The sequence below is a fragment of the Branchiostoma floridae genome, chromosome 19 (genome assembly GCF_000003815.2).
Source record: "Branchiostoma floridae strain S238N-H82 chromosome 19, Bfl_VNyyK, whole genome shotgun sequence".
Lineage (NCBI taxonomy): Eukaryota > Metazoa > Chordata > Leptocardii > Amphioxiformes > Branchiostomatidae > Branchiostoma > Branchiostoma floridae.
The window spans coordinates 9,490,389-9,517,310 of NC_049997.1; the positions used below are offsets into that span (position 1 = coordinate 9,490,389).

The 26,922-nt window shown below is 39.2% G+C and overlaps 2 protein-coding genes across 5 annotated transcripts in view; one reads left to right on the forward strand and one right to left on the reverse strand.

The window, feature by feature from the left end:
• The first annotated feature begins 282 nt into the window (after positions 1–282).
• On the forward strand, positions 283–20,034 carry LOC118406326 (mitochondrial glutamate carrier 1-like). 4 transcript variants are annotated; one of them, XM_035806263.1, is made up of 9 exons: positions 283–455; positions 9,121–9,361; positions 9,955–10,086; positions 10,324–10,379; positions 13,362–13,452; positions 14,121–14,239; positions 15,519–15,705; positions 16,515–16,669; positions 17,344–20,034. In XM_035806263.1, exons 2-9 carry the CDS (start codon positions 9,342–9,344, stop codon positions 17,568–17,570), a joined length of 987 nt encoding a protein of 328 aa, XP_035662156.1. In that variant the 5' UTR covers positions 283–455; positions 9,121–9,341; the 3' UTR covers positions 17,571–20,034. The 4 variants fall into 4 exon arrangements, with proteins under 4 accessions (XP_035662156.1, XP_035662159.1, XP_035662158.1 ...); XM_035806266.1 differs by having other exon boundaries at positions 15,555–15,705; XM_035806265.1 differs by having other exon boundaries at positions 386–455; positions 9,250–9,361.
• Positions 20,035–23,986: 3,952 nt separating this feature from the next.
• Positions 23,987–26,922, reverse strand: part of LOC118406807 (V-type proton ATPase subunit E-like) — a gene marked incomplete in the record, with an annotated part of 5,399 nt that continues 2,463 nt past the window's right edge. Inside the window, 5 exon segments of the mRNA XM_035807149.1 lie at positions 23,987–24,714; positions 25,113–25,200; positions 25,657–25,751; positions 26,036–26,197; positions 26,901–26,922. Of these exon segments, the coding sequence (XP_035663042.1) occupies positions 24,652–24,714; positions 25,113–25,200; positions 25,657–25,751; positions 26,036–26,197; positions 26,901–26,922 (430 nt within the window).

A 26,922-nucleotide genomic window follows, 5' to 3' on the forward strand; every position in this document is an offset into this window, starting at 1 on the left:
CACCAGCAAGGGCTGTAAAGTCAAAACAAACTGTTGGTGTTTTCCTTCCTAATAGTGGTTGCAACTTGAATCTGAATTATTCGCAAACGAATAGCTAGTTTTGTGGTTGAACACACAGTAGTGGATCATTTTCAAAAGTAAAGACTAACGCTTTAGACAATATTAGATACAATCTGTAAAGTTATGACTCAAAGACAGATAATATCGCCCTCTGTCGATTAATTTACGAACTACAGACTTTGGCACGTCATCTGTGCATGTGACGATCACGCGGCGTACTCGACTGTGATTGGTGGATAGGGTCCGCGCCCCCAACGCTGATTGGCTGCTTGTTTTTGTTCTCAATGCTGATTGGTTTACGTAAACTGTATGTTGGGGTAATGTGTCCTGCTTGGCTCACACTTATGTCAATAGCGAAGGGGAAGGAGAGTAGAAAAGGGGCGGCTTCGTTTCAGGTAAAGTAAAGATTTTTTTGGTCCCGTTTTCCTAAATATTTTGAACGTATATTGTGAATACACTTTCATGCAAAGATGTAATGCCAATTGGGGCGTGATAGCCGCCAAAAAATGAACAAAGAGAAGCCTTTGTCGCCGTATAAGGTTACCGTTAGTTTCCTGTGCAGTCGACCATGAAGGTGTTTTTGGACGTCCGACCAAAGTCGTCCGATGTCTGCCTTCAAAATCTTAAGATTGCGTGACTCTACGCCGTTTTGTGCTACATTTCACGTGAAAATACTTCTTCCTCAAAGATCAAAACGTTGCTGCAGGAAAAATATGACAGGAATTTTGCTTATTTTTGCCGTTTTACGAAGCCAACACAAAAAACTCCGCCTTTTTGACACGTAGTTCAGAAAGCATGACAGATTGTTTATGTTATTTTGCAGTTTTGTGGCTTCCCCTTATTTGCATTGTTTCGCCACAACTGATCCAAGAATTGATTAGATTGTGGTACTAGTAGATAAGCTGCAACAATGTGTTAGGAATATCACAAATTTTCCAAATCTGGGTGCCCTGCTTTTTAAACTTTACCTGACCCAAGGATGACCTAGAGTACAGGGGTGAAGGACAGATTCCTCTTGAAAGCTGGGTGAAAACATTTTTCTTCACCAGATTGCATCCAGATTTCTTTCTATCCCTGCTGTAGTACTGTTTTATTTTTAGGGGAAAGGAATGCAGTTAGAGCAAGTTGATAAAAGCTCCTAACCTTGGTCAGAGGAAGCACAACAAAACGAAAGCTTTTAGAAGTGAAGGTGGTTGCCACCTACATTTGTATTTTGTTTCCCTGTCCAGGGGCACATTCAAATAAAGTAATAAACAAAACAAAAAAACATTATTTTCTAGACTGAGAAGTAAGATAGAATCCATTTTAGACGTATACAAAAATTACAATATTTAAAGTCCTACTTTGACTTAAAAGGTTTTAACTTAGAATTTGGTGAGAAATGCTGATTCAGCTCTACATGTCTGAGTGTGAGGGTAACGTTATATTATTTTGCAGCTTTGATTACACCAATGAGGTAACCTCCATGGTTACGCCCCTAAGGAGTAAGGTAGAGAAGCTAGTCTCCAAGCAGACCCTACTGTGCCTAAAGATAGTATCAAAGCTGACAAAGGAGTATAGCTGGCCAAAGGGAGTCAAATGGGCACCGGCTATACTCCTTTGCCAGCTTTGATACTATCTTTAGACACTGTATGTAGGGTCTGTTTGGAGTGTAACAGTGTGTATATATATGTATATGTAGAGTATACATAGAAAGTAGCCAGTGACATCGTGCCAGCCGCGTGGGGATATAGGTGGTGAGAGGACGTGATCCACGCGTGGCCGATCACGTGTCGCTGGTGAAAGTAGAATATCGATTAACATTCTCGAATGTAATTCGAGAACCAGTCGGTTTTAGATTTTGAAAGTTAGTCAGTTAGAGAATGCTGATCATAAAGGTAGGTCACGTTTACTTTTACTTGTACTCTTTGTCTTGTGTTACCAATAAACTCATTCGTCTTCAGAACAACGTGAGTTCCACCCTCAATCTCTAGACCATTACAGGAGACTAGTGAAGCAAGTCTGACCCCAGTTCTTCATTATGTGTGGGGAAACGAGACATACGGCCCTCTTTTTCTTTATCTAGCAACATGCGCAGCTGTCATTTGTTAGTAAATCGTGTGCTAATAGTTGTAGTTACATGTATGACTTGCCTTGTTTGCTGTAGTTACAATGTATGCCTTGCCTTGTTGGCAGAAGACTGAGGGACTTTGTGCAGGTGGTGTCAGGTTTCTCTACTTGTGTCACCTGGATGAGGTCACCAGGTACAACCCTAGTGACATGGGTCAATGTACAATGTGTAACTGCAAGTGTCTACGTGGCACTTCCCATAGCTGCTACTGTAGAAGTGGTGTTTGATAGGGGCGTGGATGTGTTTGCTGTTTTACGTCTGCTTTACAAAAGTAAATGAAGTCCATATTTACATTTTTGACTCGGGATGGCATTCTGATTTGGTTGCTTACATGTTTATTCAGAAAGACAGATAAAAGAATACATTGTACATGCCAACTTTGCCCTGTTCTATACAAAAAACCTCGGCATAGCTTGTGCATGACCGGTACAAAATTTTGACTAAATCTCTGTCTGACATTTCTTACACAGTCTAGACAGGTTTTGGGGCTGGTCCAATCTAAATTTTTTTGGGGGCGGTGAAAGGTCTGAAATTGGAAGAACATTCCATACCATACACACACTGTCAAATCCTTTCCTACTTTTCAGAATACATGCATAACTAGGGATGTCAGGCTAACAAACTGTCCAAAAAATATTACACTGTAATTCTTGTAATTTCTGCTGTGGATATGCATTCCAACAGAAACGTACAGTGACCGCTTCACCGCAAATTTGTCAGTGAAAATGACTTCAGTCTTCTGCCCTCCTGCCCTCTCATTTCAACGCTAACTTTCCATTTTGTCCCAACCAAGAAAATTGAGTCCCCAGCTGCAATTTGCGGGCTGCAAACTCAAATCCACAAAGGTAGCTTTGAAATTGACCTACTTCGAAGCTGGAAGACTATACTAGGTCATAATAACTCATCCTCAAGGCTGTTGTACTATATTAAGAACTGTAGAACATTCTTAGCTTCAGGCAACATATCTGACTTGAGATTCTGTTACCATAGTGGAGGCCTGCCCTATGTCAGCTTTCCATACTGTCCATTTTTATCACAGTGCAACCAAAGTCCACTTATGCAATCCACAGGCCTGGCATAGTCCAGATTCCAGGTTGGGACTCAGTTGGGGTCAGCAAGAAGTCAGTAGGCCTTTTTACGTACCAATGTCCATTTAATAAGTACAATTTTCCAGGTAAACTTTTGCTGGTCTCCTAGGTCAGTTTTGTTGTAACAGGCACTAATATCATAAGACCCTTTTTGAATGCACCCAAGCACAGGATTGATCCTGATGAAATGATATGAAACTAGCTCGAGGGAGGACTAAGCCAGATCCGCCCAAAGCCCTATTCGGAGCATTCATACCAGGTTTTAGGAATCAGAATCAATCTCTTGTTTGTAAATCCAGATCCACAAAGTCTCGTATGAATAGGACCTGTAAGGATCCATGGTTGTCTTCAGACTGCTTTATAAAGCCGATAAGCAGTGGTGACTGACAACTTAGTAGCAGGCTTTACCCCTCCCAGTTTTATTTCTGTTGCCTCTCCCTCGCTGTCTTTACCTTTGGGACATTATTTGTGCTTGTGTGATGGTTTATTGCTTGCTAGTCTATGATCTTGTGAAAGTTCATGGTCTATGTGATAGATAGAACAAGATCAAGGCCCTTTTTTGTGGAAACAGGCTTGCTCCGCCCACAAGGGGGTTCCTTTTTACACCCAAGACGAACATGTGAAAGTTCATAATCATAGACAGGCTGTGTGAAAGGAAAATCTATATGCTAGATGTGTTGTACAGCTGTCTTTTGTACCTTATACAAAACAATGAACTACTAGTTACTCCAATATAAGTGTCATGTGAGGTGAACTTATATGTCAGTCACCTTGGCTGAATACGTGATGTGTAGTGAGATGGAAGAATGCAGACGTCACGTGCAGACCGCCAGACAAAGTTGTCTACCTTGGAACCCCTCCCTGAATCCCTATCAGAGTTGCCAAGTTTTCCTGTCCCAAACCCTTCCTACCTTCATTGTTTAGACAAATTGATGAGGAAATTTTCATTCCAGTGCAGGTATCATCAAAATTCATCATGTTTTTTTTTTTTTTAGAAATACCCTTTCGTCCCTATAGAATCCTCATTTGTCATCAAGTAGTTATGAAGGGGTGGCCCCTGTCAGTCTACAAGTACAAGACATGATTTTGTAATTTACTGTGCAAAAATTTGGCATGGAACAATTCATTTACAAATCAAGTTCAAGTTCAAGGAAGGAATCTACTAAGTCTAAGTTAGAAGAAGGGATCCTCTGTTTAGAAAAAAAAGCCTGTGCAGAGGTTTGTTTGCAGGTCAAGAATGGTATATCCTGAGGTCATGTTCCTGCTGCTTTGCACATTTCTGGCATACAAAAGCTACAACATGCAGCGGCCTTGAACAGAGTATCATTACCTGCATGTATGCAGGTATGGTTTTGATGCTGGTGGAAACTTTTCGGTAGCCGGGGATGTAGGGCGCTGTATCTCGTGAACGGATGGTGCGAGCACGACGATTTTTGGTACGTGGGTTGGGGGTGGTAGCCTGACACTCAGGTGTGATTTTGGGCCTCCTGGCGCTTGACCTTGACATTGAAGGTGGCATTTTTGGTGTTTTTGGGGCACTTTTGGCGCTGTGTGTCCGGAACGATACGCGCGATTGCGACGATTTTTGGTGCATGGGTGGGGGGTTGTTGCCTGTTGCCTAGGATTGACTTTGGGCCTTGTCGCGTTTGAACTTGACCCGGCAGGTCGAATTTTGTGTCCGGGAGGGGTGTTTCCGGAGTTATATCTTCTGAACGGCTGGTGCTGGCGCGATGATATTTGGCACATGTGTCGGCGGTGGCTGAATAATGCTCAATTTTGATTTTGGCGCCCTTGGTGCTTGAACTTGACATTTTAGGTTACCTTTTGTGCGGGCACGGGGCGTGCGCTGTATCTCCGGAACGCAAGGTGCCATTGTGTTGCCATTTGGTACGTGAGTTGTTTGTGGTGTCCTGGTGGTCAGGTTTGATTTTGGGCCTCCTAGTGCTTGAACTTGATACTGTATAGGTTGACCCTGTTTTAGTGTGGTTGGGGCATCCTCCCAATATCTGCTTGGTTTTAAAAACAGATTATGGTTGGGTGTAGAACCATCATCTGGCCTGGGCCACCTTCAATGTATCAGGTTACTTAGTGGCACTGACAGTTTGCCAGATGATGGGAGTGTGCCAGATTATATATCTGTTGGTCAGGTATAATTGGAGTTTGCTTATTACTCTTTGTGGTGTTTCTAGAGCTGTATAGTACTGAGTTTTAAGTTCCGGTACAAGTTCCTTTACCCTGTTGGCAATCATGGTTGAACTTGAACTTAAACAGAAGAAGATGCAATTTTCTAATGTGGAGGAGAACTGTATAGAGTGTGGGCATAAGAGAAAGGTATGTGTATGATTTGTCCTGTGTTTCTTTTTGTTTCTTTGGTAATGCCATTTCCATACTGTATACAGGTAATTTGTTGTTTTGGGCTAGTCATATTCGCTTGGTTTTTGGGCCTGCTTAATCTATGGTACAGGCAGGGTTAAGTGGTGGAGGCTTAGCTTTGTTCTGTTTTAAATTCAGTATCGTTTGTTGCATTTTGTCGCGGCAAATATATGATGAAATTCCCCTTCTAAGCAACTGCTCATTGGTTTGTGGGGATGTTTGCTGGGTGTTTGCTTTGACTACAACAGCTTCTGAACTTTTCAAAGCTTCCATTGCCAGCAGCTTGCCATCTATAAATGGGATTGACAAGGACATTTTTCATAGTAAATTATGCTGTTAAATTTGGCTTAGATACTACAGGAGATTTAGGTTTGGGTTGGATGGATTGAATGAAAATATCATACCACCCTGGGGACTAAGTGTTGATGCTGCATGGGGGCTACCACTATTCATGTTGTCTAATGTCTATGGAACTACAGATAAAAGTATCATTGGTCAAATTATGCGAGTAACATTCCGATGTCAAGTGAATAACACCCCAGAAATAAATCTTTAATGAATATCATTGGAAGAACACAAACCAAGGAGACTTAGCAGCTGCATTAGGTCAGTACATTGAAATAGGAAGATATTAGTATATCATGTGACAGAGTAACTACATGTGCATGGGCCATCTGAGACAAAAAAAGGTAGCGTCTCAACAACTTCAAAGTACTGTGGTTGGTTACATACTTAAGAAATCCAAAATAAGTAATGTTCATCCCTGTCCAAACTTACAAATTCAGAAAATGGAATTTCAGAGTCAGACTTTTGCATGGTGCACAACCAACACAGTAAAAAGCTCATTTTTCCAACCACGTACCACAGACAAAAAGGCAAAAATACACAATAGGTCTACAGAAACCCAATACATTTCATGCAGGCCTGAGGTCTACGAACTCTTGTTTACATAGCAGCATTCTTCCAATGATATAGAGAATGTCACGCTGCATTGAATGGCTATCCTCGTGACATGCATGCTGTAAGCACGTGAATGTTGTAAATTTGACTTGAATGTAATATTGGAAATATGAAACAGCACAACCTTGGCCCTGATCATAAGCTTTGCAAATCAGAATCAGATGCTGTAAGTCTCATACCACAGATATGATCTTATCATGCATGAGTAGTTAAAATCGCCTCCTAAGTGCAAACCGGTTTGCCTACAAAGATGAAGGTGTCTGGTGACTAAAGACCTCGTGACTTGTATTGTCAGAGTGTATTGTAGAAAATTAATTACTAGAGTGGTGACAGAGTTGTGACTGTCTTTAAGATTTAAAATTAAATGGGCGAACTTTGAACCAAGAGTGTATTGTAGAAAATTAATAATTACTAGAATGGTGACAAAGTTGTGACTGCTTTTAAGATTTAAAACTAAATGGGTGAACTTTGAACCAAGAGTGTATTGTAGAAAATTAATTACTAGAATGGTGACAGAGTTGTGACTGCTTTTAATATTTAAAATTAGACCGGTGAACGTTGAACCAAGAGTGTATTGTAGAAAATGAATTACAGAATGGTGACAGAGTTGTGACTGTCTTTAAGATTTTAAATTAAATGGGTGAACGTTGAACCATTGTAGAAAATTAATTACGAGAGTGGTGACAGAGTTGTAACTGCCTTTATTTTTAGAATTAAATGGGTGAACGTTGGACCATGTGCCATGCTGTCACAGTCATGTACACATACATGTACACCAGTACACATGACTAATATTATATGCCATTGCAAGAAAAAGGAAGTGGCCTTTAGAAAGGGCTAGGTCATGATCACTATTCAGCTCATGTAGACTCAGAGTCCGACTGTGTGGTTGCCTGGTTGGTGATTTACAGGCATTGGGGGCTGATCCAAATCGGCCTTTTTGCAGTTTGACATCAAATATCTAAGTTACATAACATTTGTCCATGATATTTATGATAGAAATTCATAGAGCAAGTGCCTATGCAGTTGATCAACTCTAGCAAACTTAGCATCCTATATGTAGGGGTTTGGGCACATGTTGAATCCAAATACAGTATACCAGGAATTTCATTATCATTTGAGAAGATTTTGGGTGCAATAATTTCAAACTTTTTTAATGTCAAAGTTTGCTCATCTTGACAATGAATGCACCTGAAGTCTGGAACGTTGTGGGAGACGTGTTTTCAGGCAAAGCAGCGTATGTTTGCAATTTTTTTTTCTTTTTCTTTTCTCATACTATTCCACAAGTGATTTTCGTTTTTGCCCAGCATACACACACATTTTGATTTGTCCCTTCTGTGATTCTTTGCCATTATGTGATAATGTCTTAAGGTAAGTGACGTCACTGTTGTGTGATGACAGTCTCAAGGGTCACGTGGTCACTCTCTTCCATCATGGCATGATTGTATGTTATGAATATAGACTATAATGGTTTAATTCTTTAAATAGGATGGTTGACAGAGGTGCACACAAATTAGCTATGCCTTATCATTTCTCAGATGTAGGCTTAGGCACCACCATCCATTTGTAGATAACTCTAGTATGCCGTATCTTGTAAGGCATGCTAACCTTCCTTGACTTGTCACATAAGGAGAGTAACCAGACACAAAAAAGGGGTCAGCGTAGCTTTGGGTATCCGCCCTCTACTACATTTAGAAAGGTCTGATGGCCATGTGATTGTGAAACGTCATGCCCTTTTTTAACCTATCTGTCATCGTTTACGTGTAATAGTGTTAATTATAAACCGGCTTGACTGGAAAGTAGCTACAGTGTCATCAAGGCGATGATGAGTGTGTGTCTTTGTTGCCTTAGGAAAGCTCCTTGGTTTGTAACAATTTCCTTTGATTGTCATTGTTGAGTGTGTAATGATTGTTTTTCTAGTTTTTCTGTCATTTATGAAAGGGTACTAGCAAGCAGCATGTAGTACAACTAGTTGTCGTCATGTTGTTTGGGGCAGATGGTCAAATGGTCATTAAGTTGATTAACCTCATTTGTTTACCTCTGTCACTGCATCCACAAAAACATGTATTTTATTCTCCCAGATTTTATCAGCCATTCAGTTGGTTTACCTACAGAAATACGTGTAATACTTCTGTACCACTAACTTGAAAATGTAGAGAGTTCTTAATGTTTATGTACTATGTTACATAGTGTTCTTAAAACTAGCATACAAATGTAAATAAGGCAGAATTTTGTAGTCAAATTATGTAGTAGTCTGTCACAAGACCATGTAATTACTTGTAACAATGCCCCTCTTGTATGTTTTCAACACCATATATAACTTATAAGAATGCATGAAAGACTACAAGTAGTACAATGAATAGTGAAGAATAAACCTAGAGTCTAGACCTATTATTATTGTTCATTGTTAATGTTCTTCTACATGAAAAAATGGGTCACATGAAAGTCACATGAAAGATTTTACATAATAGATCCTCTGACGGCAGGCATTAATGATTTATACCAGGTCATCTTCTCTTTCCGTTTCAGGTAATATAAAAACATTCCCACGAGGTTTCGGATTGACGTCAGGAGGGACGTGCATGTAAATCTGCTCCCACATCACTGCAGCTGGGTATTAGACGGACTCACGAAGGCTTCCAGTCGTTTATATTCCAGTCTGACCATCAAGCAAGACTAGCCAAGAGAGTGAACCTGAGGATAGCAATAACAGGATTTGTAGGCGGCAAGAGCAACGTCTGCAGGTTTTAATGGCCAATAAGGAAATCAGGTATGTCGTTATTGGGTTTTGTACCTTGAGCATATGTTTTATGGTCATGTATTACTGCTGTAATGTGCATTATTTTGTTCAGCAACAAATTTGAAAATTGTTTTCTTTGACAATGACTGAGTGACTTTTGTAACAGCCTTTCTTCAGAGAATAATTTTCCGTTTCAAAGGGAAATTTCGATATGGTGACTGTGGATTTTTGGTATTGACTAAAGAGTATTAACAAGCCAAAGTCAAAGCGTAATTGCTTGCGACGAAGCATAGTGCTTTTTTCCTGGCTAGCACTAGAATGCCGTGGAATCAACATTTCAGAAGCACATGATATTTGAAGAAGGAATGCCATCTTTATTTTCTATTATAAATTTGGGTTTCAACTTGTAATTATGCAGACAAGAATTTGTAATCTGTGATATCAAGTACTAAGTCAGTTCAGCTTTTTATCTTGTATATTTGTGTGTGGAAATAATTAGAAAACACCCTGCCTAAGTGCAAAAGGTCAGGTACTGGCCCCAAGTATCTCCACGTTGCAGAGTCCTGTGCTCTTAAGTTTCCGCCTTCAAAGGCCCAGTTTGAAGTATTTTTCTTGTGTTCCAGCTTGCCAGCCAAACTCATCAATGGAGCAGTAGCAGGAGTTGTGGGAGTCTCGTGTGTTTTCCCGATTGATTTGGTCAAGACCAGACTACAGAACCAAGAAAGCAAAGATGGACAGAAGATGTATAAGAATATGTAAGTCAAGAATACAGTTGTTGTCCCTGTCATTGTCTCTATCCATTTACATTGTCAATGCATTGTATCTGTAAAGTGTAACACAAGTCACTGTGTAGTATTTTTGCATTGTTTTGAAAGAAGCACTCCAAATCCTGACATTGTTTACCTTTTCATTGCCCCATGGCACTTTGAACAAATCTGGTGCTCAAAGCCGGTGCTCAAAGATGTCTTACATGAATCCCTCTGTCTTTTTAGGCGGGACTGTTTTGTCAAGACATTCCGGAAGGAGGGCCTCCGTGGCATGTACAAAGGTATAGAACCTGCTTCGTTCTTCCCACTTTCTTCTCCTTAAGTTTTGGTGTGAGTAAAAGTGTGGTTTGGGGTACGTTCACCTTGTCAAACCACCAGCTTGTTTTGCCGTTTTTGTTTCTGCCGAGTCAGGGGAAATAGGCAGGATGTTTGTGGAATGTTAACGTGGTTAAAGGAAAGGTCACATGACCAAATTTGATGATGATCGCCCTATCAGGAATGACCTCTGTCGTGACCTTCGGCCTGTAATGTTGTAATAGCCTGTTATTTAGGAAATCTGCATTGAATAAAGGATTTTGTCAAAGGACCTTTAAAAGCCAGAAGGGGGCACAAAGAACATTTTATCCCCTGCCTACCTTCAGTTAGATTTCACACTTGACACCAATTTTCATATGAGAAAAATGCATGTCCCCATATTTGCATGTTTCTTAAGACTTTGTCAACATACAGTGAGTTCTATTTTGATCTTTCCAAAGAAACATAAGTGATAATTTAATCTTTTTTTGTGGAGAATTCAATATGAAATAGTGATTTGATAATGCACACCCAAAAAAGGTTGCAGCATTTTTTTCTCCCATCAGAACATTTCTGCCTCTTTCCCCGGTCTTATGCAAAAGAATAGCTCTTTCCATACATGTATATAACAAGGTGGTAAGGTATACCACTATTACACAGGGTGTCAGTGCTGTAACATTCATACTGTATTCGTTTAAAATGTATTGTCCTTCATCTAATATTATTGGTACATTCACCAAGAGGGTTTTATTTGGCAAAATTTGGGCAGTGTTTGTCTGTGTGTTGTTGGTCACCAAGATGACTCAAGAACGGCTGGATGGATTGGTTGTGTATTTGGTGTGATGGTAACTTGTGACAAAAACTGAAAATGATTTTTGTGACCCTGGCAGCTTTCCATGGTACTGCAGCAGAACTTCCAGTTTTCATTTCTCTTGTTCTAGACCACCTGTGACTTTGATTTTTTTTCTGGCAAATAGCTTTAAAATGTAAAAATGTACGGTTTGTCCACCATTGTAAAAGAAAGTACTTGAAGGACACTTGTGTTTCTGTGCTCTCACACATAACTTACTGATGCGTTGTTTCTACAACATCAAGTTGTGAAATGAATGACACAACACTGTACAACCCGGGAATTTATTATTTATAGTTTTGAAACCATTGTGCACAGTGGGTACTGGGATAGACAGACTTCCAGGTCCTTCAAAATATAGATATTTCAATGGAAAGACCAACAAACTTTGTAGAAAACATAGGCCATCTTTCATGATGGTTTATATACACTTTCATAGAGATAAATTGAAGAAATCTTCCATGATCTTTTCAAATGCATTCAAAAGGAAAAGAAAATAATGTGGAAGATAAAAAGATTTTATTTGTAGAAAATAAAGACCATCTTCCTCAAACCTGTCAAAATGGATTCTAAAGAAAAATACAACAAAATTCAACATGGCGGCGCCCATAGACGGAAGCAAAAACAGAACAGGTTTCGCTCATCGCGAACCTGTAAATAAAAAGAAGATGGCGGAAGTCTTATCCACTGTATCCACTGTATTAAGCATGACATCTCTGTAATGTAAAGTAGAGAATGTCTGTTTTTGTTGCAACCCTATGTTTTACACCTTGCAGAGGCGAATTTTGCGGAGGGACATTGGTCTCCCTGCGCGCTGGTTGGTTCGATCATCGGCTGACGGCGTGAAGTTTTTGACACAGTAACGTTTCCCTCCATCTGTACTGAACTGTGCATTGCCCTCCCACATGCACATATATAGTTTTTACCTTGTGGCCGTTTTGAATGGTTGTTTCCTATATCATATACCAGTGTCTGTATGGATGTGTAGACATGTGTTAAGCCTTCCTTCCTGTGTTCTCTCCTCTACAACCAACTCCTAACACATCGTTCACAATACTGTTAGGCTCAATGCTGGTCCTGCTGAATTATTTTCTCATGCTAAATGTGCCACAGCATTTTCTTGCAAAAGCTTTTGAGAAATTTGTCGTAAAAAGAAAAGCTTTAATATGAAAATTTTACTTTTGAATACATTTTTTACGAAATTTTTGTTTGATTGAAATGGGCTAGCAAATATGAATTATTAAGACAGTTTTTGTCAATGTCAGAATGAATTATTTATAAGTTTGCAAACAATGGTTCATGGTTGCAACATGCCAGCTAAAAACAATGGCATACTACTTTTACCTTGGCAGGCTTTGCATTTTTTAGATTTACTTTGCCAGGACTGGTACGAAAATGTACCCCTTCAAAAAGAAACTTTTTTTTCAGTTCTCCTAATGCTACACATATATGTATGGTTGTGAACTGTGCTATGATAACATTTTGGCAGACTTTATATTTTTCAATTTACTTTGCCAGGGCTGGTAGAAAAATGTACCCCTTCAAAAAGAAAAGTTTTTTCTATCTTCCACATGCTTCATGTACATTATAGTACGGTTGTGAACAGTGCTCTATAACATTTCATTTTCTTTCATCTATTCCTTCATTGCTACTTTCTGTCTGCCTCCTTCATCTTTCAAGTCTTTACTTTACCATCCATTCTGATTATCACCATGCCAAGTATTTCTCCTGTTATTGTAGACGACCATGTACACCATGGCATTGTCATAGAAGTAGTCATGTTTTGAAAATGATATACAGTTGTTTCAAAAAAATAATTCTCAGTTACAAAATTGTAAAAAAAAAATTCCTTTATTATATTTATTTATCATAATTTCCTTGCAAATTTAGAGCCTTTGTTGTAAACTGTAAATGTATAGTGCATGGAAATGGAAACAAGGCATGACAAAAGCTGAAAGATTTTAGTAGTTGACTTCAATCTTGACGACAGTAAAAAATTTCATCAACATTGTATTTTTGAGCACACTATTTTTTCTCTACACTCTTTGTATGTTTGTGCTTCTTTAACCCTTGAACTGTGACCTGTGACCCTGACAGTTGTTGTGCCATGTCGTTGCAGGGTCAGGGGTTAACCTGGTGCTGATCACGCCGGAGAAAGCCATCAAACTCACCGCCAATGACACCTTCAGGTTCTACCTACGTACAGACAAGTACGGAAAATATCCCTTAATAGTTTTAGTTGTACATAACGCCTATTTGTAGTCATTTAGTTATAGTTATCCTTTCAAAAGTTGTTGCATTTATTCAGTTGTTGATTACAAACTCACCGCCAATGAAACCTTCAGGTTCAACCTGCGCAGTATAAAGAACATCATGTTGCTTGTCATAGTTTAGTTGCACATAATACGTTTATGAAGGTTAGACATCAAGGTAAACTAAGTTCGAATACCATTCAATCTCTTCAACTGAACAAAAAACAGAGATTTACTTCCGGGCATTTCGAGTGACATTCTTCACTCGAAACATCTTTTTAGTGACGCTGAAGAAGAGTGATGGATGTCACTCGGACTTTGAGGAAATTTTGCACCAAATGTGTGTTACTTAAGATGGTTGTACAACAGAAAGAAGGTTGAAGTTAGGTAAAACAGAATAGTAGTAGTAGTATTAGTATCCAGTATTTTATTATACTGCTGCTGGGTTCCCTGACACGGGCGGGCAGTAGTCGGCTAGTCTTCACACCGCGCTTCCACACGGCTCTGTCCAGCTAGCAGACTGCACGTTTTGATGTCTCTCCTAACATATTCCATTCAGGATTTCCTTGGTCTCCCACGACCTGTGCTGCCTGACAATTTGAATAAACCGTACATGTTATTTCCAGGGGCCAGCTCCCGCTGTACCGGGAGATGTTGGCAGGGGGCGGCGCAGGACTGTGTCAGATGATCGTCACTTCTCCCATGGAGATGTTAAAGATAACGCTGCAAGATGCCGGCAGAATAAGTATGTTCTTCCTTCCTTCTTTCTTTTCCCTACAAACCTCTGAAATTTCCTCAAACACTGGTCACGTTAAATATGGAAAGACAGGAGGATTTGGAAAATGCAATCAACTTGTATTCAAGCACGTCAAAACCCGTACTAGCGATCACAGTACAGTTTCTTTATGCCGCAAGATGCTGGCAGAATAAATATGTACCTCCTTCCTTCCTTCCTTCTCTCTTTTCACCACAAACCTCTGAAATTTCCTCAAACTCTGGTCATGTTAGATATGGAAAGACATGGGATTCCTAAAATGTAACCAACTTCTTTGTCGAAACCTATGCACAAATTTCTTTATGTTTACTTTTACAGGGCAATGGGAAGTATTTCTTCTATTTTACATAATGATACAGTTGTACCTTCATAACTGTAGTTATGACTGTGTCTTTCCAAGATTAGGTGACCAGTGTTTCTCTGAACGTCGTTGCTCAGAATTCTGTCTTGTTTGTTTGCATTGAAGACTTTTTAGATACATTACAACTTGTTAACAAGACTTGTAATATCTGAAGTGGTGTTCTGTCTTATTGCTGCTGCTGGGAATGTGGAATTGTGGGTAAGGAGAACACTTCCCACCTTACCGCATGTCAGTCATATCTCTGAACTGATCTGGCTAAAAACTTTTTAATTTAAAAATTATTCCTTGCACTTGTATGTATTTTGCATCTTGTATACTAATAGCATTAGATTCAGATACTCGAGTAGAATAATATATCTGACAATATATCTGAGTTATTCCTTGCACTTATGTGTATTGTGCATTTTGCATAGCATTAGATTTAGATACTAGAATAGGATAATAGTTAATACATGTAAGTCTGGCATTGCATGTGGCCAGTTTGGCATGAAAGTGCAAATTCTTCAAAATGAAATTAATCTCTTTAACATTCCGTTCTACTTCTGTGGTGTAAACCTTTGACTTCTTCAAACTGCTATCAAAAACTTTTCTTATGTTTTTTTGTTCACTGCTAAAAGTAATAGCATGAAAAGTGTTTGGTTGTCCACTCTGTGTATTTCACAATTTGTGAATTATTTTGTGGTGTGCAACTTTCCTTCAAAATGAAACTTCCTACCCTGACATCCCTGCATGACTTTACTTGATTGCACACTGTATTGTTGACAAAAAGTGCACACTGAAAACTCACATTCACAAACTTTTCTCAAAATTTACACCATTCTTAAAACGTGTTTCAGGAAATGCCACATGCGGTGTGTTAGTTTTAAGACGTAATCTGCCCTCTTACAGGTACGACAGGTCAAGGTCCTCAATTGTCTTCTGCAGGGGGTCTGTCCGCCGCGCCCAGTCGTGCCTTCAGCGCCGTTGCCATGGCAGCCACGCCCCAGCGCATGTCGGCCCTGAGAATAGCGTACGACCTGTTCAGGACCAAAGGGTTGGGTGGAGTGTACAGGGGAGCAGGGGCCACACTTCTGAGGTGGGTTCTTTGCAAAGGTTAGGCAGTTCAATCTCTACAACTGGGTAAGGTATGGAGATTATTCTGGGTGTAAAGATCTATTGGGGCCGGGGCCACACTTCTGAGGTAGGTTTGTGATGGTTAGACTACTAGTATATTCAAAGACAAATCAAGCCCTACAACTGGACATGATTTTTGGAAATCACTTCAGAGCATTTCGAGTGACATCCATCTCTCTTCTTCAGTGTCACTAGCTAGAAGGAACTGGCAGAAATAATCAATACAAGTACCGTCATCTAACAGTCGAACATAACAAAATCATTCACGCATGAGGAGGCTTCAAGGCTTTTTCCAGGACACATTTACTTGTCAGGTAGACAATTTTGGACTGTGAAATAAATCTGAATTTCACGACATGAAATTGATGAAAATGTATTTGCTTAAAATGACAGATTCTATGTTGTACTTGAGATGAGACATTGGGAAGAAGCTAAAATTCATACACCATTACTGTTAGATAAGCCTTTGTTGTTGTTTCACACTTTTTGACCATGTACCTTTTCCCCCTGCACAGAGACATTCCATTCTCCATGATCTATTTTCCACTGTTGTTGCTATTTTTCTCTCCCTGTACCTGAGACATTGGAAAAGAAGCCAAGTTCCATGTACCATTGCAACTGTAAGATAAGCCTTTGTTGTTGTTGTTTTGCTATTTTTGACCATGGATTTTCTCTCCCAGTACCAGAGACATTCACCATTACAACTGTTAGATAAGCATTTGTAGTTGTTGTTTCACAATTTTTGACCATGTACTTTCTCTCCCTGCACAGAGACATTCCATTCTCCATGATCTATTTTCCACTGTTTGCCCACCTGAACCACCTTGGGAAGTCGGAGGGGTCAGCGACCTCGCCCTTCTACTGGTCCTTCTCCTCCGGCTGTCTGGCTGGGTGTGTCTCGTCCGTCATGGTCAACCCTATGGATGGTCAGTAACAATAGTCTCCTCAACAGACTTTTAACAAGCACATAAGATGTAGCCTCCTTTGCAGACTTGAAGTGGTATGGCTATTATTTTAAGGGTTCTCTAGTGCTAGAAGAGGGAAGTTCTGTGCAGCCGTTAATATTGAAATTTCAAACCAGCCCTCCCCCGTAAAATAAAAGCGCTGCTGAAAGTCTGCAAAATTAGGTGACATTTTGTTGATGATTAAGAAATATGGATGGTAAGTAACAATAGCCTACTTCAGAACAGACTTTTATTAGTTCTAACAAGATGATGTCTGTCATGGTCAACCCCATGGATGGTCAGTAACAACATCTTATGTGCTTGTAATACCCCTGTTAGGCCTATGTCACATTTTCAAACTGGAGCACGGCTGGCAGCTTACGGGAACGACAAGTATGATAAGAAAAAGACGCCAAGCCACAGAAGACGTAAAGAGAAAAGTCTTGGGCTTTAGATCACAGCTTAACGTCATCCTGGATTCAAACTTACAACATCTTTGTCCAGAGGCACTACAATGGACTACATACACTAATAGGCTGATGATCGTCTTGTCTGCATCAAAGTTTCATTTTACATGTTTGGCAAGAACACATTTTTTATCGATTATCGTCATTGACTATCAGAGAACTAATTCTGATTTTTTCCCCTTCCTCTAGTTGTGAAGACGAGAATCCAAGTTCTGAAGCGAGCTCAGGGTGAGGAGACCTACAACGGAGTGGTGGACTGTGCCAAGAAGATCTGGGTAGCGGAGGGGCCGCTGGCGTTCATGAAGGGCGCGTGGTGCCGAGTTCTGGTCATCGCGCCGCTGTTCGGTATCGCTCAGATGGTCTACTACTTCGGTGTGGGGGAATACGTCCTGGGGATTGAACGCCAGTACTACTAGAGTGTACGATAAGGCCATGTTGTTTTGGTTATTTGGATGACATGCACGCCCGCATCAATTTTCGGCCGTTTCAAAAAATTGAAAGAAAAGAATTACTGTAAATCGTACAGTACAGCTCCAGAAGAAGTAAATATATGCCAATTATTGCAAAACTAATATTGGAAAACGTATACTTATGTCACAGAATATTCCCAAGTCTGTATAAGAAGATGGGAAATGAAGAATCTGTTGTTTGGTATCTTCTGTGTGTTCCGTCATTTGTTCAACCTACCTGACCACTTAGATTTCATAATGAAGGCAACTTTTTCGGGTGTCAAACTTTTTTTATTCGCACGCTCTCATCAGTTTCGGGGTTCCCAGAGGATGTCATCCATATAATCAAATCAACATGGCGTAAGTGCGTATATTTGGTGCATGCATAAGACGCTGTGAGCAGATTATGCACTTTGGTGGCTCTAACAGCGTACATGTAGTTGTTTTAGCATGTTGTGCCCCAGAATTAGAAGATAACATGATGTTGTTCTCATCGAAGGAACTTCTGGAAAAAGGTGGAAAAAAACAAGAAAAAATTCTATATATGTCCATAGACGGAGAAATATATATATATATTCTGTACATAACCAGTGTTGTGATTGTAAGGTGTATAACATGGTCATCACATTTTGTTGCAGTAGGTAAAATAAAGAGGAAAACAAAGTCAAATGATCAGAATTATGAAATTATAATTTCATGGTTATGTATATTTATTTCCAACAATAATGGAAACATGTCTGAACATTTGTTGTAATTCTTTCTTTTTTTCGGGGGGGAAGGGAGTTTCTTTGTAAATCTAAAGAAGAAGGGATATTGTAAGTGCCAAGAAAAAAATACTTGCAAACAGGGTACCTCCTTCTTGTTTACAACACAGAAACTACTTTTCCACATAAAAAGATACATGTATATTTTTAGATAGAAAGTCATACCACTGCCTGTAACACTTTTAGTGCCCACCTTTCATGACACATAATAACTTATAGTAAAAGTAACTAGTGCAGCGTCCAGTTGTATCTTCAAGTAGTTGTAACAGAAACAAGTGCTTTCATAATCGGCATATCTGCAATTCTATGTAGAGGCTGGCAAAAGGAGAGGACTCCATGGCCTCATGCGGTGCTTGTGTGTTGTGCAAAAGTGTGTGTCAAAGCATTAATGTATCATTGTCATTGACCAAATTAGATATTATATATCGTATATACGGCCTCCTTCGGTCAATATTGACCATTGTGTATCATAGATATACTAAGCATTGTAGCTAAAGGTGTCCTGTTGGCCTTAATGAAAAGCGGCTACAATTATCTGTAACTTCTCGATAATGTTGTGATTTTACCCGAGTTCCACCAAGGAGGTTTTGAACCTTCTTGGTTCCAATGATCCTACATCCATGTTTCTCGCTGCTGGGAAATTGAATACTTTTAAAAACGTCCGGTTTCCACCAAGGATGTTTTCTGGAATACCAACCTTCGTGTGAGGGGCAAAAGAACAAGCAAGGCAGCTGAGTTTTGGACCAAAAAAGTGTGAAAATTACCAAGCAAAACAACAACACACGAGTTAGGCCACACAACTTTCCAGTCATGGATGATATTCATCAGTATACAAATGTTTTTTTCCCAACTGGGGGAAAGTCAAATTTGAAGTCATCAGAATCAAGTTTGTGTCTTGACTGCAATACTACACTGATTAGAAATTGCCATGTTAATAGCTATATCCTGAACAATAAGTCTTAATCGTAGTATTGTGGAATAATTTCACAAATATTGCCTGAATTGCTAAAAGAACTTTTTGTTTAATGTTAATTTTGTTGCCTGTTAAAAGCCATTGAACATTCAGTTAGTCTTATAACAGATTTTTGTTCAGAAACGTTTGTTTCATGTGTATAGGTTAATGCTTCTTAAAGTGTTTCAAGCTATGTGCGTGTCAAGAGCTAAATAGGAGTATCGATATAATAATGTTTCTAAAGAAATGACCGCTTGACGTTGTGCCCTAGGTTTATGCATATCAAGCATATAGTGTGCCCTTAAGAACTGTACGTACAGATGTGTATGTACGGGAGTGACTTGTTGTATGTTTTCTTCTCGAATGATGTCACAGGTAAAATATATTACATACTAACTGCTGCTCTGCAAATTATCAAGTTCTAAAGAATATTTTTTGTGCCACATTAGAAAATTCCCTACATTATGGAGGGAATGCATGAAAAAATCCTGTCCATAGATCAGGTTCTTGGTTGTAAGAAAGTATAGCAGTGATATGAATGTTGCTTTGTTTCAAATGATCCGTTGCTTGCTTTTCTTTTAGAATCCACATACTTTAGCGTAGTAAAGATTACTTTTTCTAGTCGACTACGTTAGAAGGGATTGGAAGGCAAATGATTATTTGAGTGGTACGAACAATTTGTGTTGTAATAAAACCTTTAGAAAATGGATGGAAAGCAGTGTTGGTGTGGGTTTTTTGTGTAGAGAACGTTGGAGTCATGGCTCTTAATGGGGTTTAAGCAGTGAAGCTAGTAACAGTGGGAGTTTCAGAGTACATGATTTTAGTAACAGAATGATACTCTGGCAGTCAGTACAAAACCATTTTGGGCCCCTTTAAATGCAAGTTTATTGCTACAAATCAAAACAGGTTAAAAGTTTAATTCAAGGAACCCATAGAATATGATACAAATGTTCCCTTCTCTTACCTAAGCATAAGTCAGGATGAAACCTCACTGCATACCAATTGCATTTCTATGTGAGAGGGGAACACACAAGTTTGCATCTTCACGAACGGTCTCACAGCGACCTCTATCAGATATGAAGAGCTTTGCAGCGTATGTGTCAATGTCAAGGGCATGGAATAACAAAATTACTAGGAATCGACAGCGTTTAGAAGTGTGTGACCATGGCCTTTAATAGCTAAATCAACGAGAAAGAGATTTAAAAGGAAACTGTGCTCGATGTAAGACTCCTTGGAACGAAATACTTCGTCTCAGGTTCATTTGTTTGTCATTCCTCGACAAGGCCAAGGTTGCCGACGGTCTCACAGCGACCCCTAGCAGTTCATAACAGTACTGCTGTATGGGCTCGTCATCATGCTAGATGCTAACTTGATGATGTCACATACACCCAAATAAGGATGCTATCGTAATGACATAAGTTGAATAGATGCTGATTGGTTCACACAATTCTGACGTCACGCATGCCCAAATAAAGGCAGGTGGTTGTTCTGTTTTTCTGTCGACAGTAAATGCAGTTGTTGAAGTTGTTTTAGTAAAATACAGCAGAACTAAAGCGAATTTCCAACGAACTGGAGCGTTTTTTTCCAGTGCTTGGCCTCCAGATTGCAGCAGAGTTGTTTAGACAGCCTTGTTGGTGCCGAGAAGCTGCTTTTTGTGACAAGTGGGACCAAGGTCGGTGGTCGTCACTGGTAAATGTTACGAGTCAAACTCTTTGCTAACAGTGGAATTGTGAACGCTACCTTCACGCAACTTAAAACGGTAAAAGAAGTTTTATATCCAACTGTACATACATGTCTTAATCTGACAGATTCTTTGCCAGGACATTTTCACCCTTTTAAAGTTTTTTAGTGGAAAGAGCTCTGTTCCGAAGCATCGCTAGCGCTGTAAACCAGAGGCCTCAACACAAGTTTCATAGCTGCAATACTACTCTTTGTCCCCTAAGGTCGCTTTTAGACCGTCCAATGCTGCGGCGGGATGGTACAACTGTATTGGTAACGGCGAAATTTCCGAATTTGATCTTCAGTAGTGTTCATAGATAGCAATGAAATATTAATTTTGCATTTAACGCTAGTTCACCTATATCCGTTGTGAGGGTTGAATAATTTTCCATCCCACTTTTTGTTTAATCATCATCCGGGCGTGCTGGTTGCACAGATGGACATGACTCTCTTCCTCCATCCTTTTGTTTAATAGTTGACATTTTATTTGATCTGGAATTGAACTTCTAACAAACTATCTGACCACCACTGATATGATTTTGTATTATTGTGCAGTTGCATTGTTCCTTATTTTGCCAAGATAGACAAAATGCGAATGGGGGTTGAAAATAATTTTGCATACAACTGTATCACAATCATCAGTGTGTGGTGAAAATGAAGTACTTTTAAATCGAGGGTATACAAGGTTCTTTTATCCATAGTTTTCTGTCAATTGAGTTTATTATTGAGTTTATCAAGATGCCCTTTAGCCCCAAATGGAGCTAATCTTCCAGGGCTTAACTCATCAATGAACTGAATGTCTTTTTCGAGAGAAATGCAATGAATGAATGGACAAATACAACAAATTCCCAACCTATATAGTATATAGACTTCTTCATCCACATATTTATTGAGACACGCACATCACTGTAACAGCACAAACCGAACACAACACTGGAACTGGAATGCTTTGATTGCGATCTACAGTCACAGAGACAAGGTGATGATCAACTGCTCCACCTAGCGATAGATATCATGGCCAAAAAGCAGTTACTCAAGCAACTGGATATGATTTTGGAAACGGTCAGACGTTCAACTAGCATTCACTAGTTTTCGTCAGTGACACACGATAGATATTATCATTGCAGGAAAACTGATTTGGATGCATGAAGTTCCACTGTACTCAAAGCAAAGAAAAGAAGTCTAAAGGGAAAAAAGTCAGGACTTTGATCGCTCAAAGACATTTCAATCCTTACTTCTTGCAACCATAATTTCCCTTTACATTCAGAGTAACTTCAAACCTCACCTCAGTCACAAGTCTTTCCAAACATATTACAAAAATTAATAATAGCAATACTAGACTTAATAATTCTGGGACAATTGCGACAATTTTGCAGTAAGTGTACATCCTACAGTAACTACCCTTACTGAATTTGCTATGTGAGATAAGCAAGAGTCTAAAACATCCTGAGTTACAGTACAGCGACTACATGTACATCCTAAACCTGTATCAATAATATACTATTATGAAGGCATCACTTAACTTCCTTATATCACGTCTGCCTATTATTTCCTGTGTACCACTAACAGCAGTGGAGGTAGGTGACAGTTAGTGTAAGTACGTGAAGCATTGATTACCTCCATGAAATGTCATGGAGGTTATATTTTACCCCGCGTTTGTGTGTCTGTCTGTGTGTTTGTGTGTGTGTGTGTGTGTAAACAAAATAACTCAAGAACGGCTAGGTGGATTGGTTTCATACTTGGTGTGTTGGTAGTGTGTGATGAAAGCTGGAAATGATTAGATTTTGGGCCCCCTAGCGGCTCCCCTTGGTACTGCAGTGCAACTTCCGGTTTTGCTATCTCGGTGTTCTGAACAAGCTATGGCCACGATTTTTGAGTATTAGATAGCTCTTGTGCTCAGGAAGAAATGACATAAGTTTGGTCCCCCTAGCGTCTAATTTTGGGATAGCAGGGGCATTTTTGTCAAAAACTTCTGAAGACGATAACTCAAGAAGGGAACAACGAATTTTCATGATTTTTAGTATGTAGGTACCTTAGACAATGTTGTACAAGATAAGATACTAATTATGCAAAATTGGAGTACATTTGCATAATTAATGAGAATATTATATCATAGCAGTTTTTTCAATGTATCTCTTGTTCCAGACATGCTATGGTCTTGACATTTAGGTGGTAGATAGCTTTTAGTGCCATGACCAAGTGGAGCAAGTTTCAGCCCCCTAACATTTAATTGTGGAACTGCAGGGGCGTTTTTGTCAAGACACTCCAAAGCGGATAACTGCAGAAAGGATTGACAGATTGGCATCATATTAGGCATGCGGGTACCTTAGACAAAGATGTTAATAATGATATACATGTTATGCAAATGAGGACTTAATTTGCATAATTAATGAGGAAATTGTATAATTCCATTGTTTTCAATAACTGGACTTCAATAAATGTAACACATGTTAATTATGATAGGTGGAGTATAAGCAGATACCAAATATGGGAATGAGGAGCTTATTTGCATAATTTATGTAAAAATTGCAAAACCGCTTTATGATTGATAATGGGAATTTTATGATTGTGACATGTGTACGTTAGTCAATGATGAACAACACCATGCATAAATTATGTCTATGTGTTAGTCAATTTCATTAAATTTAGGAAAGCTCTAAATTTTCATGGAGGTATGAGGTCGCCGAACTCTAGTTCTGGATAAAACCTTTTGGGTGGGATACAGTATTTTTCCAGACAAACATTACTCCCACAAGTTTTTGTGGATTCAACCAAGGATGTTATAGAAATTGATTTTCCAAAGTGCTCCTTTCAAATTCAAGCTCACAGAGAATTTTATATTTCTAAACTGAGTCACCCAGATAAATAGTTTTTCCTCTCCAAACTTTCTTTGACATTCTACAAACATCACAGCAAGGCTACAGCAACTGATAGAATTGGAAGTTAAATCTTTCAATATACCTGTCAACCTTTAATATCTGTTCCATCCTTTTCCTGACTACTACAATGTGCACAGTGGCTAAATTTCTGGTGATTTTACACCACAATACATGAAACTGCTTCTACAGTGAGCCCTAATACATTGTACCTCACAGTGTAGTACTACACATAGACTGTCTTGCTTTCTTTCTTTACAATATAATCTATCTAGACTTGTTCATAATTGTGCTTCAAGTGTATTCATTTCTACAGAGGTGAAGAAACATTTGTTGGAAACAAATTGTAGAATACTTCATCACTATCAACATGTTACTACATGTAATACATTCATTTGAATTTTGGAAGCAATTGTATTTCAATAGCAACTCATTTTTTCACCAGCAACTTTTGCATACAGTATATATTGTAGACTACAGTGACTTTTAATCACAATGACCTGGTATTTCCTAAATGTTTCCAAATTTTCCATCTCTACAATTCGGCTCTATTTACTAGCAATATCTATCCCACAATACATTATGACCATCCCCATTCTGATTAGTATGACCCAGCCAACACACATACAACTTGTCAGAAAAGGACCATTCTATTTAATTAACAGGGGTGTTGATGATTATTTCTGTATTGCACAGCTGGACAAGACCATCAGCTAGAATAGGTGAATGCTATTTTCCTAGTCCATGAATTTTCTGTTGGGGTTGGATCCGAATAACGTTGTCCGGATTTCTGGCATCATCTGGAGAAATTGTGAAGAGAAAACACAAGGGAATACTTAGTAGAGTTCCTAGTAGTGTTCAGACAAAATATTTTTTGTGTATCATCAATATCAGTGTTAAAATTTGAAAGTAGTTTGAATGTAGAAACTTGTCTGTGGTTTCGGTAGACAGGTGCTAACTATAGACAGCTATTATCCAGGTACGTCAAAAAGTGGATATAATAACGTGGTCTTTATGCATGCAGCAGTTGTCACTGGTACAGGTTTAACTGCATAATCCATCATTGATACTGTTTCCATATCATCATTAATTCCTACTAGTGACTACAGTAATACAAAAATAGGCATCAATACCTGAAGAGGAAGCCATGAAAAAAGAGGTAAGGGTAACAAATAAACAAACAAATAAACAAACAAACCTGTGTACTCATCATCTCCAGTCGACTCTCCAGTGTGTTGGTCACCTTGATTCTGTTGTTGGGAGAGAGAAACTCGATTCCTCCAGACCTAAGGAAACCGAAAACAAATTTTGTTTATAATCAAAAGATAGGATTTCAGCTGTTTTCTATATTTATCTTTAGAGTCGAGTTTTACTCAAGACAACCAGTTAATCTTCCTGAAAGCTGATGCATGACAGGCATTGAAACGTCAGCAGGTGAGATTAACTGCTTGAGTAAAAGAGAACTCTACTCTACCTACCAACCTGATGAAATTATTTTTGAGAGTTTATCTCTTTCGTTGTATTAGCTACAAAGTTCAGTTCAGTTAGCAACAAAACCTTAAGGGAAAAGCAAATAAACTGTAGAACTGCAAGACTACAGAAATCTACTCTCTTCAGATAAAGATTTCTCTTATTGTGTACATGTGAGTTATGTGTAGAAATCTTGACCTGCAAATATCTTAACAATTAAACTTGGAAAGTTAAAGCAATGTCAATCACAGGAAAAGCATAAGTCTACTCACACATCCGAGCCCAGGAAGTTCTGTTCATCTACGGTGATTTTGCAGTCCTTTTTGGTGAGCCCCTTGTAGGTAGTGATCACCTGAGGTGTCAAGTCCTGGAGAGGAATAGAGTACAGAGGAAATTTAGTTTTTGTTCAATTTGAATTTCATGTGGATAGAAGGTGAAGAAAAGAAATAGGGTAAGTGAGCTGAATACAGAAGATTAAAAAAAAAAGATTTTATGATCTAAAAGTTCCAAGACAGAAACAAGAAAATGTAAAGAATGGAGGAGGCAGGGAAAGACCGATAAGAAAACAAGAAAAAGGAAACTGGCATGTATATGGAAGAATGAGGGAGGGAAAGAGGCAAGTGAAAAGAAAAGTAGCTTCATGATACTCACCTTGACGAGTTTGACGTCCACCTGTCGACATCTGAGCGTGACGGCTGGCTCGAGCAGCTGACACAGGCTCTGCACCATCAGCCCCTCCATGACCTTGCGGTACTTCACGGGGTTCTTGGTGACCTCGCCCAGCCTCTGCCGACAATCCTCCAGGATGCTCTGCTGGGAGAAACGGACAGCAACACAGGCACCAAGGTTACACCATAGCTTGGACATGTACTACACTACAGTATGTATCCTTATTCAGCAACACAGGCACCAAGGTTACACCATAGCTTGGACATATACTACACTACAGTATGTACCCTTATTCAGCAACACAGGCACCAAGGTTACACCATAGCTTGGACATATACTACACTACAGTATGTACCCTTATTCAGCAACACAGGCACCAAGATTACACCATAGCTTGGACATGTACTACACTACAGTATGTACCCTTATTCAGCAACACAGGCACCAAGGTTACACCATAGCTTGGACATGTACTGCACTACAGTATGTACCCTTATTCAGCAACAACAGGCACCAACAGACCAAGGTTACACCGCAGCTTGGAAATACATCACGGTGTACACGTATTGAACACTTATGTGCCCAAGGCAAGAATTTCTCCAATGTTTCAACATTTCAATGTTGGGATGGAAAAATATTAGACAATTCTCTTTAGAGGAGAAAAATCACAATTTAGTGAGATTTTCATCAGGTCATCAAGAATGCATAGAAACTGATGAAGCCATCCATTCAAAATATGCTGCTGGTAATGCATGAAATTGTGTTTTAGGGCGTAAAGAAGTACAATATTTTCATTGGATGCCTGCATATTAAGGAATGTGTAACTGATACCCATAAACCAACCAACCTTTATATGATCTTCTCTGGCC